This window comes from Hibiscus syriacus, unplaced genomic scaffold, assembly GCF_006381635.1.
Source record: "Hibiscus syriacus cultivar Baekdansim isolate YM2019G1 unplaced genomic scaffold, ASM638163v2 tig00112518_pilon, whole genome shotgun sequence".
In the NCBI taxonomy this organism is placed as follows: domain Eukaryota; kingdom Viridiplantae; phylum Streptophyta; class Magnoliopsida; order Malvales; family Malvaceae; genus Hibiscus; species Hibiscus syriacus.
In genome coordinates this window covers 38,107-53,558 of record NW_024063354.1, presented here as the reverse complement: position 1 = coordinate 53,558, position 15,452 = coordinate 38,107, and the positions used below count along the sequence as shown (strand labels likewise).

Here is a 15,452-nt window from a genome sequence, read left to right as displayed (position 1 = left end):
TATTCTTGTTGAGCTCAAAGCCCCAGAAAATTAATAAAAAAACTTTTTCTAGAACTAAAGGTTTAGACTTTAGACACAAAGAGAGAGGGATAAATAGATTTGGAGAAAGGATCACAGTTTATTAAAGACACGTATGTCAACATGTAAGAATTAGTCTTGAAAGAGAAAGATGAATAGAAGGAGAAAATGCAGAGAAACAGAGGTACAAGGAGGATAATAATATTGGCAAAAAAAATTCAAACAGAATACTAGAAAGGGTTGAAGGAGGATATGATTTGATGTCAGCCTTTTTAATTATGAAAATGAATAAGGCGAAGAAGCCGAGTTTAAAATAGGGATGAATTCTTCTTCTTCTTCTTTCTCTTGTCTCTCTCTGGTTTTGTTTTCTGGGTTTCTAGTAGGAATACATTTCTTTAATGATTCCATCACAAACTTTGATTTGAACGAAGACTTGGACTTTTTTGTTCTATATTTTATGAGTTTCATGTACGCGCGTTTTGCTTTTGTTCCGTTTTGGAGGCCAAAAGAAAATACAAATTTCAAACCTTTTTTTTTTGGTACATATGGATCGTTTTGTGAAGACAATATACAAAATTATTTTAGGTAAATTACAATTATAAGTCACTCGATTATAAATAATATTACAAACAAGTCATTGGTTACAAACAAATTATTCAATTAATTGCAATTATAAAAAATAGTTCTCATTAAACACTCAATATATATTTGTAATAATCTATTCATTAAGTAATGTGTTTGTATTTTAAAAATTCAATAATTTGTTTATAATTTTATTGATAATTGAATGACTGACTGTGTAATTTACCCAGTATTTTGGGTTAGGATCTTAGGGTTGGCGCGGGCGTCTGGAAATTAAATTTCAAGCCAAGTGAGCGAAGCAATTGAAATTGCCAATCATTGAAGGGAAAAAAAGGAAAGACGTTTTATCCAAAAATAAAAAAGGAAATATTAAGATCAAATAATTATTAGAAAAAGGGAAGACAAAATTTTCGAAATATCATTTCCAATCGTGACCGTTGGTTTCCGATTTATTTGGTCTTCTTTCTTGAAGAAGTTTCTTCTAATTTTCTAATTCTAATTCTAATTTTATAATGTGAAAAGTTGAAAAATAAGAGAAATAATACCGTCCGCATTACAAGAGAAAGTGTTAGTTTTTTTCACATTCCGAATCACCAAAGTTAACCAACGGAATTGGTTCAAGTAGTAAGTAACTTGATATCGCTTAAGCAAGTTTTAAGTACGAGTCTTTGTGTATGTAGAAAATTTCCGTTGGGGGACTTACCCACCAAAGCCAAGTATGAATTTTTGTTCAAATATGCTAGTTGGATGTTATGTCAATGCTAAGTGACTCGGGCACATCCCGAATACTCTAGAGGAATAGACTAGACGAACGAGGTATCGATGCTATGTGACCCGGACTTAGCTCGAGGTTTATGAAGATGTCGATGCTATGTGACCCTGGTTTCGCCTGGGGTTCTTTAGTAAGCAAATATGAGTGTGAGTTATGTGATGCTAAGTTACCCCGAGTTACACCATGATGCTTTACTGTGGTTGTTGTGTTTAGTGTATGTCAATGTTCATAACCATACTTGTAGCATGCTTATATGTTGGATACTTGTACCGTACTTGTGAGCTCATCGTACGGAATATGTTTTCGTGCGCAGGTTCATAAGTGCCAGTTGAGGAGTTCGTCGCCAGACTTAGATTTCCAGACTCGTCTTTCTTGCAAAGTACGTATCGAGTATTATAGAGGGCATATGTACTGTCATAGACTCTTGTTATGTATTTGAGTCGTAAACTATGTTATATTTGTATTTATGTATTTTGGAGACTGATGTTGGGAGCTCTCCATATTTTGAATACTTATATTTGCAAACATTTTATATTTTGGTTTTATGTCACGCGTGGATGTTAAATCGGTCTAATGATTTAAAAAATGGTTAGCCTCTTAGGTAGTTTCGTGTAACATTCTAATCCACCATGTTTCGGGTTAAATTGAATTAGAGTGTTACATTAGTACCTAAACTTTCAAAAAAAAAATCAAAACTTAACGTTAAATTTTGAAGAATTGTACTAAAATAAAAAAAACTAAAGTTTTTAGCGGCATATTACTAAACTGAAACAAAAACTAAATTTTAAGTATGATATTAAAAAAAATTTAAAAATTAGGTACGAAAATGAATCAAAACGAATATTTTAAGTACTAACCGCGTAATTTTACCCTTGATAATTTAACCAAATAATATTGTGAATTACAGATAAGCGAGAGATGCAGCTGCAGCCAGACAAGGCAGGAAAGAACAGTGTTGCGACGTGTAAGACACTAAGACGAGATGCGATTGGTCGAACCCAACAAAACAAAACGGCAATGCCAATGACGAATAGAGTGGCGTTTCGGTCCGTGAAAAGTGAATCGCGACGGCGACGAGAGTGTGTAGAACGCAGTGAGTCAACGGTCTTCTAGAATTAACATTTATTTAAATTTGCTAAAGCGGTCACCTCATATGTCATACATAGTATTTAATCAACAACTTTCATCATCTCTTGGTTCATAATTCAACAGCTTTCATCAATTATGTCATATGTTGTTGTCAACGACCCAATTTTATTATTATTATTATTATTATTAAATTATTATTATTATTATTAAATTATTATTATTATTATTATTGTTCCTTCTGTCCCTTTTCCTTTTGCTTTTTCTTCTAATAATTCCCCATCTCCTGGTATTCAGCGCATGGTTGCATCCACATGATGCACGAGAAATGAATGAATAAATGAATAATAATAATAATAATTTTTGTGTTTGGTATAAGAATGAAATTGGGATTTTGATAAATTAAAATCAAAAAAATTAATTTGTAAAAAATCATTTAAATTAAATTATTAATTTATAAAACAAGACAAAAGTATAATTTTTTGTTTAATTAAGAGAAAAAAAGCATTTAATTTAAATTAATTGAATATAGGAGGACTAAAAGTATAGTTTATCCATTCAATCGAACATGCCAAAGGCTCTTAGCTTTCGTCCTCGTTTCGAATTCGGGTGGAGAATGGTTGTGCGTTGTGCAATATTTCCTTATCGAACCTGATGTTATCAATGCTATAAGGGACGAAAGTAATATTTAAGGTTATGAGTGTAAATATTTAAAAAATATATATAAAAATTTTATAGGGTGTGTTTGGTTGGGGGAATGTAATTAACATTCCCACGTTTGGTTGGCCGGGAATGTCATTCCCGGTAATCTTACATTACCAATAGTGGATTTTTTAGAATATATTACCGGGAATGTCATTACCTCCATTTCCTTATGTATTGTTGGATTACCGGCGTTTTGGACTAAAATGCCCTTAAAAAATTTTCTTTTAAAAATATCATTATTCTGTCATTGAATAATAAAAATTCTACGAAGGTTAAATTATAAATTTATCCTTAAACTATTTTATATTTACAAAAAAAAGTCTATAATTTAAATTTTATATGAAGTTCAGGGGTTAAAATAAAATTTTATCATTTCATAAAACCTTTTTATATTTTCAATTTTGTAAAAAAATTATATAGATTTTATGAATTTAAATTTTTTAAAGAAAATATATAAATATTTTCTAACTTGTTTAAAAAACAAATATATAATAAAGATAATTTGGTTAAATATACATTCTAATAATATTTTAATATTTTAACCAAACACGATAATCTTACATTCCTGCTAAACCAACCAAACACAAAATACAACATTCCCAGTAATCATATTTCTTGATAATCTTTTATTCCCACTGATAATCTTACATTCCGTGAACCAAACGCACCCTAAGAGGTTTTAATTATATATATATATATATATATATATAAATTAATTTTTTAAAGAAATAAGATGGCATTAACATGCTTTGATTCATCCCTAAATACCATGTAACATAAATGTCGTGTCATATCATGTTACATTTAAATGGTAGATCGTAGTTAATAATTAGTGTATAAAGTCATGAGCTTTAATCTCGGAATAAAATGACTGATTTGTCACTTTGTGGTTTGCAAGTACACCACGGCTCTATAATTAATTCTAGATTAGTGGTTATTAATGGACCATTTAGATCATTTTTCACGTTTTCATAAACATAAAACATAAACCATAAAAGAATGTAGGCTCAGGGACGGATCTACTTTTTGGCATAATAGCATTTTAGGTTCTTTTTAGTTTAAATATTAGTTAAATAAGGCCTTTGTCCCCCCTAATTTTTATATTTAAATACTTAATAGACTATTGCTCTCTTGATATAAAATTATTTTGCCACCTTAACATTTGATATTGGCTCCGTCCCTGTGTAGGCTATTGTACAATGTACTTTTGTATAAGGATAAAACAGTGATAATAGATCGAACGAATGAGGTAAACAATTATCACAATTGTTCCTTACTCGAGGATAATACAACGATTAATTTACATTTCAATTTTTAGGAAGTTATAATTCAATTTCAATCATTCTAAAAAAATTTATAGTTTCACCTTATAATGAAATAACCTTATAATGAAATAAATTGGGTTGAGAGAGTCATTTTGGCTTCTACAATATTCGATCTGAATTAGTCGATTAATCAATCGGATATTAATTGTTATAAAAAAATAAAGTTGTTTACGTGGATATTTGTGATCAAGTACTTTGATCTTTATATACGGATATTATACAAGATAAAGATCATTAAATTACTCGTCCTAGTTGGCCCATGCATAATAAATAATAATTAAGGGTTGTTTTAGGCCAACCGATCCTCAATCTTCAACTGCTGTCTTGTGTTTTTGCATGCAAACAAAAGGAGGTGGCATGACCACGTAGTCCTTAATACTAATAATTACTCGCTAATTATGATATAAACAAATAAATAAATGAATTAGGACGATGACTTGTAAGATGTGAATCAAGTGATGAAACGTGAAAGGAGATGTGGCCATCCGTTTCCATTGTACTTAATATCTCCCATCTGCCACACGCCGTAATTTGTATGGATATATTTTTGTTATATAGGAATTTATAAACAGAAAAATAATCAAAATTAAATTAATATAAAATGAGATATGTATAATAACGATATTTAAAGTGGTTCAATTTTATTTATCTCAATGGATGAGAAAAATAACAATATACTATAAATATAAATATTACGAAGAGTACAAACACGTGACATCTCATGTATCTTATATATATATATCAAAATCCGGTGTATCTCAAAATACTCTTCTATCATCCCTACAAAACTCATCTCTCCAACGTAGACCTAAAAAATTACAGAGACTGAAAATATTACATCTCTCATGATTCTAAAGGCTAGGAGATATTCTCTACATATTTATATAGTCAAATACTTGATCATCAATAATTCTTAACTAAATAAATTTAATTACCTAGTAATCTCTGACCAGTAGAATTATAATAAATTCTAAATTTATTTCTAATTATAATATGAATCAATATCTAACTTGCTGGAACCTGCATCTTTCAAGTTATTGTAACAATAACAATATCATTCGAATTAAGACTCGATCAACGATATTTAAATTTTGAAGCAAGACCATTTTGCTAATGAACTTTGTCTTGTACGTGTGTGTTGTAGTGTAAAGAATGGGATTGGAAAGGGTAAAAGTCAAGAATCAATTTCAGCCAAAGGGGCGCAACATGGATTCTAGTGACGCTTGTACTTGGAAGGAGCGTCTAGGAATTAAACATGGCTGCCTCTCAAGACCAAACCAAGCCAAACTTGATATGATTCTTTTCATTAATCAAACCATAAATATATAGAATTTTAAGCGCGTGATTAAATAATAAAGAGTTGCATTAATTGACTCCCATGCGTCGTCAAAATCTGAGACTAAGAGCAATTACGATCCGGCGTTATCCATCACGCTTTGATTTGAATATGCATGTGTATGTATGCAGCAGTAGCTGACCCAGGACCATAATATAAATAATTGAATATTCTGTGGATCTTATTAGCATCATTTTGAGGGAGTTGTTTAATTGATTTGGTCTAATACCACCAAGTATTAGCTGATTAAAATAAATGTTTGGTGCACTGTTAGCAGATCAAAATCATGACACTATTTACCCCAACTTGTGAGGGGGGGGGGATCATGACACTTTCTATAAATGAAACCATGAAATATTTATAAATTATGTAGCAAATACTTGCACTGAAACCATAATGTAATTTTTTTTGGATAATTCCATTTCATTACCTAAAAAAAGCATAAAATATGCTACATAAACAACAACTTAACTCTTACTATACAAACAACATAAGAACACCATTACAAGTAAACCCCAACCTTAAGCAATACCCCAATTCACACAGAGGGAGTTGTTTCTCAGATCAACTCTGCTGCTGATAGCTAAACCTTTCAGCCAAATCTGAACAGCTTCTTTGATGTCCTTCAACACATCCCCCACCAGTCTAACTTTGCCCCCAAAAAATCTACTATTTCTCTCCTTCCAAATGCCATACACATGACCAGCCCAAACAAGCTTAAACACCCTCACAAGGAGAGATTTCCCTTTAAAACAATGAACAGCCCATGCCAACTCCCTATCCCAGCTGCTAACTCTTCGCATTACACCACACAAAGTAAGGATATCACCCCGCAACTCCCTCGCAAAACCACAATCAAAGAACAAGTGATCTCTAGTCTCAGCCTCAATACCACAAAACACACTTATCATTTTCTATGCTTAATCCTATTCTCAAAAGTCTTACCCGAGTAGAAAGTCTATCTAAAATAGCCATCCACACAACGATGTTGTGCTTTGGAATATGCCCTAGAAACCAAACCAAGCTATGCTATGGGACCTTTGGAACCTTATTGCACATATCCTTCCAGATCTGCCAAGTTTTGAGGTCACTACTTGAACCAGCAAATAGGTGAGAAACAACAGGCCTCAATTTCAAAATACTTCTAAAACTCCAACTGACACTAACAGAAATAGCCATCTGCCAAAAATCAGCATTCCTAATATTACTGAAAATCGTAAATTAATTATAAAATACACCATGAAATGTCTATTACTAGTATTAAAAAGAATCCAATAAATTTTACAAGGTGTTATACAAGCTGGCAATATTTCATCAAATCAAATGAAACAAAATTCAATGAATTATTGTTAATATAATATTAGTGTAATTGCTTGGTTTATCCTTCTCTCACACCTAAGTGCCAGCACAAAGCATCCTTTTGAACTTTAATTTAAACGTGAAAACGACAAACGACAGACTCGTTTTTGATGAGCAGCCAAAATAAGAGCAGGCGCAGGCACAACACACGAACAAGAATATCGGAATGAGAAAAATAATAAAATCCTGGGGTGGATTGCGATATTCCAGAGGCCTTGTTCCATGTTCCAAACAAGGCCTGATCCTGAATTTTACAGCCCAATTTAAGATTTTGGAGTGAGTCCACGGCCCATAGAGACGAAGAGTAGTCTTACACTTAAAAAAACAAGGTCTAATTCTAGTTTTAGTACCTTTATTTTTTTGATTAACTTGGATAAGTACAAGGTAGTATATCAATCTGATCAATGTGAACAATAGATAAATGTGAAAAATATAATAAATCAAATACTTAATATTATAAAAACAATAAATTTTGATATTATAAAAAAGATAATGGTCCAATTAACAATAAATTTATATATTAATCAAATACTTAATATTATTTTAATTTCCATCACTTTAACAACAATAAGTAACACGATGATATTATAAAAACAGATGCACCCAATATATGAAATGAAAGGGATTAAATCCCAAATTTTGAGTGTAGTAGACGAATAAAACCGCAATTGGACCAATAAAGTTATCGCTTACAATGCAGAACTCAACCGAGTCTACCGAGTTCGGCCAACACAAATGCGTCAACTCAACGATTTTGCCTCCTCCTCGCTCTATCTTCACCCATCAATCTTTTTAATCCAACAAAAGTGCCGGCTTTTTTCCTTTTTATCATGCTATAAGTGATGAGGAGAATCTGACCTCCAAACAATCCTTCAAGATAAAACTTCAAAGCCTCACCTTGATGTCGAACAAAGATGTACAACTCTTGCAGTATTAGTTCGAGTGCGTTCTCACTCAGGAGTAATGGGTCTATTTCATTTTCATTCAACGATTGTTCTTCCAACGTTTTCAATTCATCACCATTATCGTCATCACCGTGTTTTTCTTCATGCTGCTCATCTTGTGCTTGTTGCTGTGCTACATTTGCCACTGCCACCCATAGGCTACCCAGTACCCCTTGCTTTTTGTATGGATTAAGGCAATCCGCCCTTGTTCATTGCTCACCTTCTAGGAGGTTCATTTTACCTGCTGGATGCCGCTGCCTTTCAGGATTTCTGAGCTGTGATCTCAATCGAGCTGCTTTCGAGGTTTCTACTGGTATTATGTTTGCTAGGAAAGCTAAAGGGAGGTTTAGATGTATGGTTTCAGAGGATAATGCAGCTAGCTCTAGGTATTTGTTAGGCGGAGTCGATGCCGCCGAGGCCATGGTCAACTTGTTGAGTGAGGAAGTGGATGGGGAGTGTTTAGGTACTGGAGAAATAAATAGGAGTTCGTATAAGGTAGTGGAAGTGAACAAAGCAAAGGATTATGATAGTAAGTGCTATAGCCTGAAGAAGAAAAGTAAACAAGTGAACAACAAAACATGCTGTGGTAATGAATGCAATAATGAAGAGAAGCAAGAATTGCAATTGGAGGACAGAGGGAGACGATGAACCTTATAGAGAGAAGACTAGAACTGTCAGGTCGGGTTTGTTGGAGAGTGATTCCAAGGATGAATATGAGCCCATTGCCGTTGAGTCAAGGGGAGTGATTAGAAGGAAGGCGGAGAGCGAGTCATCCTTGAGAACTGAGCATCTTAGGGGAAGGACAAAGAGTTCTAGTTGTTCATCTTATTACTCATTGTCATCTTCAGGGGACTTGGAGAGTGATGTTGAACTCTCAGACCGAGAGCAATTTGTAACGGAAACAATAAGGGACGAGACTAGGAGAAGCGAGGGACAATTGACAGAAGGCTTGAAAAGGGGCAATGCAGTGGGGATTAGTGTTGATTGGGATTTGAAAAAAAATCAGAGAAGAGGCTTGCTGAAGTATCCTCTGACGAAATACAATCTGGGGCAGAATCCTCACAAGAATATGAAAGAGGGGTGAAGAATGATCAAAGTGAATATGTGAAAAGATCTAGTTCTGAGCATACTCGTACAAATAATCAAGTTATTGGGCAGTCCGAATCTAGAAGGAAAAGCCAGGGTGTTAGAGAAATGTCAAAGATCCATGTTAGTGATGTCGGCAAAACTTCCCAAGAGAAATTGGAGATTGAGGAAGAAGATAGGAATCTAGTTCAGAGCCGATCTAGATTGAAAATGAAGATCTGGGAAGAAGATACAATCATGGATCAGACTTCATTTCAGCAGACAAGAAAGAAACAGCTGCAAAGAGGTGAATGGATCACTGGACAACTGGAAATGAGAAGAAAGTCGGAATGCTCAAGTGAAACTAATGAAGCCAAGAACAAGAAGACCTCAATATTACAGTCCAGAACACAAAAGATGAAACAGAATGATACTTCAAGTTTAAATTTCACATCTGATCAGAAACAATATCGGAGAGTTGAGCCTGGTAAAGGAATGCCAGCTATTACAAATGTATCTGTTGTTCATGCTGACAACACTAATATAGTTACCAATACTCGTTTGTTCTGGAGAAAGATTGATTGGACATGAAAGTAACGCTTTGGGTTTGGTTCAGATTAATGAGAGAAGTGAAATGCATAATGAAGCCAATGGTAGAGTTCAGCAAAAGAAATCAAGAAAAGAGAACTTGAAATCTACTAGTGTGTCGGAAGAACTTTCTTCCGGACAATCTGAGGAGGGCTCCAGTTTTCAAGCATTTTTGAGTTTGGTTTCAGAAACACGAGAACAACAGTCTCATGTTAATTTAGAGGAATCAGAAAAGAGGAGCACGGAGTATGTTTTGATGCCTCCTCATCCTCAAGCGATAACTGGAGGTCTCCCGCATGATGATTCAATATCTAGGATTTTTACTGAGGAGGCGTCCGGTAAAACTTCAGAAGTGGCTCTGCCACCTCACACATGCATTCGAGAGGAAGGACTACATTTGCACACCACGAACCATATGCAAGAAAAAAGAGTGAGACTTACGGGGAATCTTTAAACTGGACTACCCATGAAGATTCTTTGGATTCTGCTCAACGATTAGAGGAATCATTCTCGCATTTTGTTGGGGAATTTGTTGAGGAGGCAAGGCATGATTTCTTAACTTCTGGGGTCCAACAGGGTAATATAAGTTCTGACCTCACTTCACCATGTGAAGGTGATAAGTATGAGCCAAACGCTTCTGGTCAATATGACAAGGAAGAATCAAAGATGAAAAGGCATGACTCGAGGCAGTCATTAAAGGGCTCTGGAGGAAGGGGACCTTCTAATGAAATGTGGGATGTAACTGACCCATCTGTTCAAGAACCGCTTGAAGCAGAAACTCCTCAGGGAATTTCTACATCAGGGAATGCTTCCATAAAGAGAAGTGGCATGTCCTTGTGGACCCTTATGGGAGATATAGTTCGATTACAATGGAGTTCACGTGCTCTGACCCCTAACTCAAGTTCAACTGCAAGATCCGGAGGAAGGACTTCACCTAATGAGTCTGTTCACAGTGAGACATGGTTTTCTGGTCATGAAAACAATGAAGAAAATCTGAGAAGGGAAAGAAGCAACCTGGCTTCATAGGTCATATCTCATCAGTTGATACAAGGGACTCAAGGTGAAGGAGATTTCTCTGACTCAACAAGGACAACTGAAAAAGTAGGACACCTTGAAGGCAACATTTCACCATCTTCAAATATATTAGAAACTGTGCCTGCATCAGAAGTTATTTCATTGACTTCGCAGAAGGAAAAACATGGCATTAGTAGCTCTGAGGTAGCCCCTTCAGGCAAGGAGGTAGTACAATCATCTTTACCATTACCAGCTGGAAGCACAAAAGCATCTCTTGTTCTAGAAGATATTTCAGAAGCCGATAAAATTAATATCAAGGGAAGTGGTTCAATAAGGACAATGGTACAACAACCTTTCGGTGCAAGAATAGCTGAAGCATCTGGGTCTCAGGATAAGGAGGGGGAATTAAAACAAAGAAAGCTTCAACGGACCAAACAAGTTCCAAGAGATAGATTTGACGAATGGGAAGAAGCATATAGACTTGAGCGTGAGCAGCGAAAAATTGATGAAATGTTTATGAGAGAAACATTGCTGGAAGCCAAGAAAGCTGCTGATTATTGGGAGGTGCTTGTTGGGGCAGTACTAGTGCAGCATGGGAAGATAATTGCCCGTGGACGCAACTTGTGAGTTCAATAAATTGACATGCTTTTTATTTGATTGTTTATCATTTCTTAACATTTTTTATTGATGATTTAATTTCAGGGTAGAGGAATTACGGGATTCAACTGCACATGCAGAAATGATATGTATACAGGAAGCTTCGAGCATACTACGTTCATGGAGGCTTGCGGTACTATTTCTTCTTTTCTGTTCTGAAGTGTATAAACTTTTTGATGGAGAGCGATGTCAAAACATCCAAAGATGCAGTTCCTCAATAATTCTAGTGTCACTGCTAGCCAGGCAGTTTGCTGAGAAAACATTTAAAGGATATGTGCACCTAAATTTATCTTATAATATGGATTATATGTTCAAATATGGTTCATTAACAAATGAGTAATGTCCCCAGCAAAATGCTTGGGTCTGCTCATTGCTCTTGAATAACAGTAACTATCAATGCCATTTTCTAACTTGCATTGGACTTATTTGTCCAAAGGTTTTTAGCTTTGTAGTTATTGCTGGCAGTTTGATGAACTTGGTAATCTACCTGCCACCATATCATAAATATGCATTCAATTTTATATCCAAATGATGATGATGCATCATGCCTGATAAGGGAATATAATTTCCCTAAAGATTCTAGCGATCTTTCAGTTTGATGACCAAATTCATGCTTTTGCTCCAATTGTTGTAATACCAGAACAAATATATTTTCTTTTCCCTCTTTTTAATGGTTCTATAGTCAAATCCATTCAGTGACTGAATCTTTTGGCCCTTTAGGATACAACACTTTATGTTACACTTGAACCATGTCCTATGTGTGCTGGAGCAATACTTCAGGCAAGAATTGACACTGTTGGGTGGGGAGCTCCCAATAAGCTTCTAGGAGCAGATGGCAGCTGGATAAGGTATGAGTTATGACAATAAAATTCTTACCAGCACAGTCCCTGTGAGTTTTGTAGTACTGTGAGATTTCACTGTTATAAGCTTGAATTTATGCTTCTCCGTGGTTTGAAAATTGCAACAACATACTTGCCCAAACAAAATCGTTGCTGATTATAGCATGTGGTTTTGGTCTTCATATTCGGGCTACTAAAGAAATAAAATAGGAACTTTTTTCTGAAGGAATTGCCCTATATTTTGTAGACTTTTCCCTGACGGAAGAGGAGGAAATGGTTCCGAAGTGACAGACAAGACTGCAGCCCGAGTCCATCCATTCCACCCAAATATGGGAATCAGACAGGATATTGGCATCGGAGTGTGCCGACATGATGCAACAATTTTTCCAGCTTAGGAGAAAGAATGCAGAGCAGCCCCAATCACCATCTTCTCTTCCTGTAACAAGTCATCGTTCGAAATTCTTTACGAAGATGCATGATATCTTGCATTTGATGTTCTGTTTGTGACACTAGGAAAACCAACATACTGTTTTTTTATTAGGCTCTATAATGTATTTTATGAACAAAGTGCTAATTTCCTTCAAATCAAATTGAGTGAAGGTTTTTTCTTGTCAGGTCTACCAATGCATTTGAAGGTAGGTAGGTTGGTGCAGCTTTGTTAACATTGCCTATTTCTTAGCAAACCCTTTCTTAATCTTCTCCAGATATAGATTATATCCCCTTATCATCGAACACGATTTAAAACTTCAAACCTGATCAACATGATTGTCATTCGCCTAAAGTGTGCAAGTATAAATGCACCATAATATGATAGAAATAGATATGAATAACACCAAAGCTGAATAACAAAAATATTGGTAGCATTTTATTGCTTATCCATCCTATTCTTAGTTTCTTACATGGTTGATGAGAATGAAGATCAATTTTATCATAAATGTGATCATGAATCAAATATATATATATATATATATATATAGCCGGTTTAACTTGATCTGTCTTCACATTTCATCCCTTAAGTCATACTGAACAACAAGGCCAAGATTGTCAGCTAATTTGTGGTATTGAAGACACCCTGCACACTGATAAGAAACACTTTCAAAAACATTTTTCTTAATTTAAACAACCATCACTAATTCTTCTGCTAAAACAGATAATAATGCTGCACTTTCTGTTTTCAATAATCAACCAAAATCATTAGATCACTTGTAGAGGTTTTCCAGATAAAAGTTTAGACATTCATCTTTCACATTCAAGAAATTAAAGCAGCAGTTAAAATGTTTCATTCAACTTCGAGATTAGATAAATATCACATAATGTCAATCTTCTGGCTTGTGAAGGCCACCACCAAACTCAAAAAACACCATAAATTAACAGAAACCATTAATATAAGAGCCTATTAACTGGAACACAAATGAACCCCTACAAAACTGAAAGCTTAATTGCAGTGGAGAAAAATGTAGATTTTACCACACATTGAGTATACTGAAAAAGAGAGTTTACTGGAAGAGAAAATTTGAGTCTTTTTTTCTATTCTGTTTGAAAATAAAAGGGAAAATCAGACCTATTAAAATAGGCCGCAACTGTAGAGTCTACTGGTATTTACAACATAAGAGTCCTACCAGGTGTTTAATATTTTCTCTAAACTATTATCTCTTAAGATAAATCTAAAAATACAAGTTTAATAAAAAGTAAAATACTAAATATACATTACTTTATCTACACGGCTACAACCTACACTTTATACTGCTATAGAAAGGCCTGTCTTCTATACTATTTATGCTGAAAACATGGACTGTTGCAATCTAAATTATTTAAACCAATTTGATTATCAAGAAACATATAATAAGAGACTTTCCTGATAGGAAAAAGAGAGCAAAGAAACAAAAAGAGGAGAAAATACCTGTACATAAACGAGTCCACGTTCATAGGCCAAGCGGTTTATGAGCCTCTCTGTTCTTTCGCCACATTCCCCACAAGTGAACTGGACCAATAAACTTCTTCTTGGCAATTTTATGTCAATTGTTGAATCCTGCACAATGACCATGCATGAAAAATAAAAACCTATGACCAATTAACAGGCATGTAAGTGGTGCATGATCTCAAGCGGTATAATGTAAAACGCCATCAGATCATCTCTAATCTCCGGTAAGGAGACATGTAGCAGAACATGCTTTCTTGAATTTCAAATTTTACTTAAAAACATTACCCTTCCTATTCTAACACAGATAATTGCACACTATCATCATACACAAATATTTCAAGAACTATAATAAACGCTTTGGAAAAGAGAATTTACATTACTGTAGTCCTAAAACCGAGTATATTTGGCATACCCGAACATGTCCAGCCTATCATTCACACAATCTGATCTTCTGTTAATTTGAATTGCAAATTATAATCAAACCAGATACTGAAGAGAAATAGAGAATGAAGACTATGGTTGCAGAAAGGAAAACCACATTGAGTTCATGGCAAGGTGATTCTGATGATTAAGCACGGAAGTATTGACATGTATACACATGAAGAGTTGTGATTAGTTGTAGTAAAGGTAATTCACTAGAATTACACCAACTGCAAACGTAATCGCCTTTTTTAAACCCTTTTCCAAAACCATCATCTTTGGGGGCAATTGTCCTCACTTCAAGAAAATTTACTGCCGATTAAGATTTATATTAGCAAGAGTAATATATTTCCCAAGATATATAAAGAGAGAGAAATAAAAGCGTAGCAGGATTAAGGAAGCTCAAAAAATATAAGAGAAAAAGTGAATCATATCATACAGCGTTGGAACTAGCCTCATTTTCATTTGGGTCAGCTGTAGAATCAGAACCCAAAACCCGAAATGCTGGCTTGGGTAGCACCAGTGAGGGATGTGAAAGTTTCAGGCTGGAAAAAGAAAAGAGAAAAAGTTTGTGAATTTGAAAGTGAGACAAGGGGAAAAGAAAAGAAAAACCCAGAAATTAAGGATTACCTGGGAATTGATTTGAAGGAGTTGTAAAATGGAAGGGAAGTGATGGGCTTGTAATTGTTAGAGTGGTAGTGAAGTTTTGGGAAGGAAAAAGCTGAGGGGAAGCAGATACTGCTCGTTGCTGAAGCCATTGCTTAGCTGTTGGAGTTGGAGTTGGAGTTGGAGTTGGAGTAGGAGTGATAAAGGGTAATATT

The 15,452-nt window shown here is 34.7% G+C and overlaps 2 protein-coding genes and 1 pseudogene across 3 annotated transcripts; 1 reads left to right on the top strand and 2 right to left on the bottom strand.

The window, feature by feature from the left end:
- Window positions 1-6,345: 6,345 nt before the first annotated feature.
- Window positions 6,346-6,735, bottom strand: LOC120181221. Its single transcript, XM_039186392.1, has one exon. The coding sequence runs from the start codon at window positions 6,733-6,735 to the stop codon at window positions 6,346-6,348; it is 390 nt and encodes a 129-aa protein (XP_039042323.1).
- Window positions 6,736-8,059: 1,324 nt separating this feature from the next.
- Window positions 8,060-12,820, top strand: LOC120181231 (annotated as a pseudogene).
- A 352-nt stretch (window positions 12,821-13,172) lies between these two features.
- Window positions 13,173-15,439, bottom strand: LOC120181229. 2 transcript variants are annotated; one of them, XM_039186399.1, is made up of 4 exons: window positions 15,262-15,439; window positions 15,071-15,176; window positions 14,191-14,319; window positions 13,173-13,362 (listed from the first exon to the last, which is right to left on the bottom strand). In XM_039186399.1, exons 1-4 carry the CDS (start codon window positions 15,387-15,389, stop codon window positions 13,339-13,341), a joined length of 387 nt encoding a protein of 128 aa, XP_039042330.1. In that variant the 5' UTR covers window positions 15,390-15,439; the 3' UTR covers window positions 13,173-13,338. The 2 variants fall into 2 exon arrangements, with proteins under 2 accessions (XP_039042330.1, XP_039042329.1); XM_039186398.1 differs by having other exon boundaries at window positions 13,239-13,369; window positions 15,262-15,428.
- Between the last annotated feature and the right edge of the window lie 13 nt (window positions 15,440-15,452).

What these genes read in the sequence shown, in the direction of transcription:
- LOC120181221 (XM_039186392.1), bottom strand. Translation starts at nt 6,735, where the DNA reads ATGATAAGTGTGTTTTGTGGTATTGAGGCTGAGACTAGAGATCACTTG.
- LOC120181229 (XM_039186398.1), bottom strand. Translation starts at nt 15,389, where the DNA reads ATGGCTTCAGCAACGAGCAGTATCTGCTTCCCCTCAGCTTTTTCCTTC. An exon ending in ATGAGGCTAGTTCCAACGCT is followed by an intron (nt 14,320 to 15,070) that starts GTATGATATGAT and finishes GTCATTGTGCAG; the next exon opens with GATTCAACAATTGACATAAA. An exon ending in GTGGACTCGTTTATGTACAG is followed by an intron (nt 13,370 to 14,190) that starts GTATTTTCTCCT and finishes GTTTCTTATCAG; the next exon opens with TGTGCAGGGTGTCTTCAATA.